General features: G+C 34.1%; 1 protein-coding gene across 1 annotated transcript; it reads left to right on the plus strand.

Annotated features, from left to right (window-relative positions):
- Positions 1-4,593: 4,593 nt before the first annotated feature.
- On the plus strand, positions 4,594-4,752 carry K441DRAFT_550357 (uncharacterized protein; the record flags this gene model as incomplete). Its single annotated transcript, XM_067643054.1, has 1 exon — positions 4,594-4,752. A coding segment is annotated over one exon (159 nt), but the record flags the coding sequence as incomplete, so codon positions are not given.
- Between the last annotated feature and the right edge of the window lie 1,178 nt (positions 4,753-5,930).

Genomic DNA, 5,930 nt, shown 5'->3' on the forward strand with positions numbered 1-5,930 from the left:
TTATAGTTCCTACTATATAGGGGACCGAAGGCTTTAAACTGTCCCTACTGCAGTTAATAACGGATACTCGTCATTTGCGTAGGAGGCTGCTAGGTGCTATAGGGGAATTAGCGCAGATCTCTAAGGTCGCGGACTTTATTAAGCTTCGTTACTAAGTAAAGAGGCTGCCTATAATTAGGAGGAATTGTAATACTAAAGGAGTTATTATGCGGATGCTAAGGAAGGTAAAACTAGGGCTTATTGTCGGCGAAACTATAGAATAGGGAAAGATTGGGAAGAATAAGAGAGATGCAATAAGTAAGAATCTGGGTAATGTGTATTACGTTAGTATATTACGTGTAGGCTATAGGGGCTAAGCTTATTAAATAGAGAATTACGAGCCGCTAGGGCGAGAGCACTAGAAATAGAAAGCGTGCTAAGTAAGCCTGTACTTTAGTAAAAGAGGTACTTAGAGATATTAAGGCCTAAGAAGGCGTATATAAAAGAAGGCGGTATTACGGATACGGCTGTTAAAACTGATCTTAAGACCCTAGCCACTCTCGCTACCTTTTTTTAGCTTAAGGAGGCTAGTTTCCTAAGGCGCCACTAGAGTTATAGAGGAGTCCTATATAAGTTATATAAAAGTCCTAGAGGAGTTACAGAGGAGTTATAAAGGAGTCCTAGAAGATTCCTAGAGGATTGCTAAGAGATTACTATTAAGGGGCACAATATTCTATAAAGGTAGTTGGAGGGAATTAGGCTATAACCTAGCCTTATAGCCGCCCTATTACCCTACTACCCTATTACGCTATTACCTTATCGCCTTATTACCTTCTTGCCCTTTTTTACTTTAGTTAACCTCTTTATTAGTAGGACACCCCTACTTTTTAAAACAATATATAAACTTCCTATTATAGCATTTATTGGCGCTAAGTTTATTTATTTATTTATTCTTAGTTAAGTAGTGCTTTTATAGCTTTGTTTACCAACTACCTTATAGCGTTTTCTCCGCTTTTAAATAATTTTTTACTTCCTCCCTCTCCAAACTACTTTTAGAGTCTCCCTTTATTACTAGCTTAAAAACATCTCTCCTATTTTAGCCAAGTTGTTATATATATTATTAGAGCTGTCCTAGTATACTAGACTAGCCATTAAGGTTTATATATATAGCCTCTTAAAGTAAATTACTAACTAAAAATTAGGCTCTATTCTTGTGGAGATTCTATATAAATATTCCAAAAACTATTTTTAATAAGGATTTTCTAGTCGTTACCAGTATTACCATACTTACCTTTCTACTCCTAATTTCCAGCTTCATACTAGTATTCTTCCCACAATACTAGATAATAGGGCGTTCATTAGCTTTTTTAGGTGGTCTCTTAGTAAATATATTATTAGGTATAACTCTTACTGCTTCTACCTAGATAATAAGAAAACATAAAAGGTTAAAAGTATTATAGCTCTTATGCGCTACAATTATTCTTATACTATATTCTGGCATTTACTTTACATTTATTAATATATATCTATTCCTTTTAGTAAGCTACTATAGTAACGCTCTAGTGACCTCTACTAATATAAATAAGGACACTTTCTTATAAAATGTGTTACGAACGTTACCGTCGTTTTACTATAAGCTTGGTCGCTTTATATCAAATACTAATAGCATAACACGACATCTTACAATATATCTATCAGCCCTAGTAACTTAGAGAAAGCTATACGGAGATATTCGAACCCTAAGTACCCCGACTAACCCATTAGCCCTAATAACTTAGAGGAAGCCACGATATTAAACCTTAAATCCTCCTATACTAAAACTGATCGTAGGAGGAATAGGTTAGTTCTTAGTTATCTTAGTTGCTTCTTAGGCTAATACTAGCTTAGTAGTTTTAAAATTTACGTTAGCCGTTTTATTAGCATAACCTACAAAGCGCGAAAAGAAGGCGAGACCTTTCTATCTAAGAATTTCAAAGCTATAAATAATCCCCTGCTAGATAAGGGCCTTTAATCTAAGGTATATAGCCTATAGTAGGATTATATCTTTCTACCTAAAAAGGTCAAAGCTATAGATGACTTTTTACCGGATAAGGTTTTCCTCGGAGATAATCGCTATACACTTTAGTTATGCCTTAAACATATATATCTTAAGTAAGAGTAAAGAGACTTTATGTCCCGGATACTAGAGCTTAGCGACTTAGAGAGGGAGGCTATAGAAAAGCTAAGGCTATAAGAGGTACATATAAGGAACTATTAAGTTATTTAGGAGGAATTTTCTTCCTAGGTAGCAGCTATATATAGACTTTATTAAAGCTCAAAGCCTCTTACTACTTTTAAACTTCCTTAGAAAACTTAGCTAAGGTATAGCTCCTCCTTTAAAGGCACGTAGTATTATCTAAAATTGCCTTATATAGCTAAGGTTAAGATACACTCTATTAAAGCCACTAAACGCGTCTCTAGCTTTATACCTTATCACATAAAACTAGACTATAGTTTTCGTTTATTTTTAGGAGGGAAGGCCTTATATAGAGTCTCTTATTATTATATAAAACTTTTATACTGGAAGTATACCAAATTTTTAAGGGCTAGGAGTGGGGGACACGCCAGCGCTCTATAACTTAGCTAATTACTCCCAGTTATGTAATAAAGCCTTAATAAGTAACGGTCTAAATATCTACAGGTTTTATTACAGATAGGTAACTAGGGTAATTGGGGGAATATACACCTAAGCACAAGCCAAAGTGTAGCGCATTTACTTTACCCCTCTTAAATAGTTAGACTTTTACATTTTAAAGTCTAAACCGCAATCTATAGGGTAAACTACTAATCCAAGAAAGCCCTAAATATTACTTACTCTTTTACTCGTTAATCTAAAACGTGCTGGCTCCTATATATTAACTAGTACCGGAACTAAGCCCCTACATATAGCCCCGTACCTTAAGCCTATTACTTAGCTTAGAGTTAGGAGGATATTAGTATAATCTAGCACTCTAGGGCTTGCCAGCTTAGCTACTAGAACGCCTCTATATCTACAGTAGCCTACTAATGGATTTTTTTTGCAGGTAATTAGTATTCCGTTCTTGCTTTTTAGGTTAATTAGCGCCTCCGATTTTAGGCCTATATATACTTTTACTACTTCTAAACAATTAGGGTTAAACTATATTACAGTTAGCCCTTTACTAACCTTCACTATATATAACTATATATCCGCATTAAGTTGCTAACGCCGCCTTTTAATGCATTTGGCGTACCGGGTTTAGACCTATATATACCCTTATCGTTCTAGTAAGATATTGGCCACATATAGTATGCTTAACCTTTAACTAGTCTTTAACATGCATATAGTATAGCGTATACTATCGTTTTATCGGCCGATATATTAATAGACTACTAAGTCCAGACCTCTAGAGCCGACATTCTTGTCACTTACCATATCATATCTTCCTAGGGAGGTCCCCAATCCTAAGGATACTCTTATAGCCGCTCTTATAACTCTTGAAGCCGCCCCTATAGCGGTAAGATTTTAAGTCCTTACCGCTAATTTTAACAAAAGCGTTTGCACAACCAATGGCAATCACTCTATACTTATTTATGTCGCAATGCCTCTTAGTGACCGCACTATATTGAGTTTAGAGATCCTTTATAATACAATTTATAAAGAAGGTATTAAGTACGCAGTTAGTGCGTATAATATTTCCGGTAAAGCCTATAAGAAGTTTCCTAATAGACTTACGGTTTTACGCTACTGTCTAAGTATATATCCTTTAATAATATAATTTTCTAGACTAATTATAATATAGAGTAAGAGGCGAAATTCAAAAGAGAAGCCTTTAAATAAGCACTTAAGGAATATATGGCAGAGCAATGGAATAAAGGATGGATTATATAGATGGCTAGAAAGCTTAGGCTATAGGGGTAGATAAGCCGACTTACTCGCTACTAAATTAAGGGTGCTATGTGTTAGAGGCTATAGAAATACTACTATCTAATTATATAAAGGAATATTTTATAGGTACACGGGAATGATTAGAAAATTTCATATAGACTATTAAGGAATATAGAGTCCTGCAAAACATTTTCGTTATTATATTTTTAAGACGAAGTTTAGAATAAATAAGACTTAGTATGGCTTAGACGGAGGATCTAGGGTTAGTACATCTGCTATAAAGACTAATCTTATCTGAGAATAGCGTCTAAAATCTAGGGTAAATAATAGATTAGTCAGCTAGACACCGGGATTTTGCCACCCCTTTAAAGCCCTTTACTACTTCAACACTTATAGACCTTATTGTAGTACTACCCCCTAGCTGCAGCTGTGAGAATCTTATCGGCTGGGGAATTTCGGGCACTATATATTGCGATAAACTTCGAAACGAGGTTATTAAAGCTCTAAATAACGCGAATTCTTAACACTTTATTGAAGTTAAAAAGGAGATCTATAAGAGACTCGGTTAATATAATAGACTCTTGCAATACTATAGCAGCGAACTTTTCTAGAAGGATAACCGCACGGTAATATATCTAGAACGCGCTCTAAACGGCTAGCTTTACAGGTTTCTTTAGGACAGAAGTAATAATGTCGATCGAATTTTATAAATGTGTTAGATTTTATAGCTTACAGACGTTCTTAAATATATTCACTCCAGATATATTATACACGGTAATATTTTATACTATAATATTCTCTTAGATAAACATTTAAACGCAAAGCTAATTAACTTTACTGGTTTATTAATTAATAGGTCTCCTCTTCTCGTTTTATACTCCGTTTAAGCCCAAGCTCCGTATCTAAGCACGCCTTAAAAGGACGAAATTTTTGCCTTTAGATTGGCTTATTATTATATCTTAATGCGTTATATTGCCTTTTATAAGCTTTCTAATAATGATATAGAAGATTATTATAAATAAGGAATATTTCCCAAATTAAAGTCCCTAGGGGCCTTTGGAGTTATTATTAAAGGCTGTTAGAACAGCAAATATAACTATATAGATGACGTTATTAAAGAAATAAATAAGTAAGGTATATTTATAAAACTAGGAATTTTAACTATTTAAACTTATTTGTAGGTTTACGGAATCTATCCCTAGTAACGGCGCCGTAGCATTTCCTTTATACTCTTAAGGCTTTCCTTTTAACGTTTACGAAATCTTATTTTTGGCTTAAAAATCTAAAGGCTTCTCTATCTAGATTTATACTTTACCTATTTCTTAGGCGTTATTAGCGTTAATAAAGGTAAGTTTTGTGCTTTACAAGTCTATTAGTCTTACTATTCTTATATATAGTGTAATATACTAACCATCCTTTATTTAGGATATGCTAGACAATCTCTGGTTGCTAGCGAGCTCCTAAACTACGCCGTACTTTATGTTATAAGTGTTAGGTTAGGACACGCTTACCTACCTTATATAATAGCACTAGGGCAAGGGACGATGCGATTTATCTTTAAGGAATATCTTAGTCTCTTCTAGTACTTTTTATATTAGACGGTAATCTCGGTAGATTAGCACATCTTAAGTATAAAGAAGTTTATAATTCGACGAATTTTTAAGTATATTAATAGTAAAAGAGAGGATTCGTGATATAAATAAATAGGTGCTATAATGCCTAGTAATATAATAAGTCTCACAACTTATAAGGCTCCGTTTTAATTAGATATACATAATATAGATAAGTTAGCAGCAAAATTTGGATAAAAACGGCTGTATACAGCAACACCGCCTTAAGAAAATATACTTAAATAATTGGACTACTAAATGTAAACCCCAGCTTCCTATTTCCATAGGACTAACCAAAATATAAGAATACGCCTAAGCTACTAGCCCTGTCTCTTCTATACAGTAACCCTGCCCTTTACTTTCGCAACTTTAGAAAAAGAGTGCACCTATAATGATTTAGCTTTGGCTTGCCGAATGCGTCTTTAGTAAGACTTAAGGATATCGTTAGAATTTAA

Source organism: Cenococcum geophilum (genome assembly GCF_001692895.1).
Source record: "Cenococcum geophilum 1.58 unplaced genomic scaffold K441scaffold_12, whole genome shotgun sequence".
Taxonomy (NCBI): domain Eukaryota; kingdom Fungi; phylum Ascomycota; class Dothideomycetes; order Gloniales; family Gloniaceae; genus Cenococcum; species Cenococcum geophilum.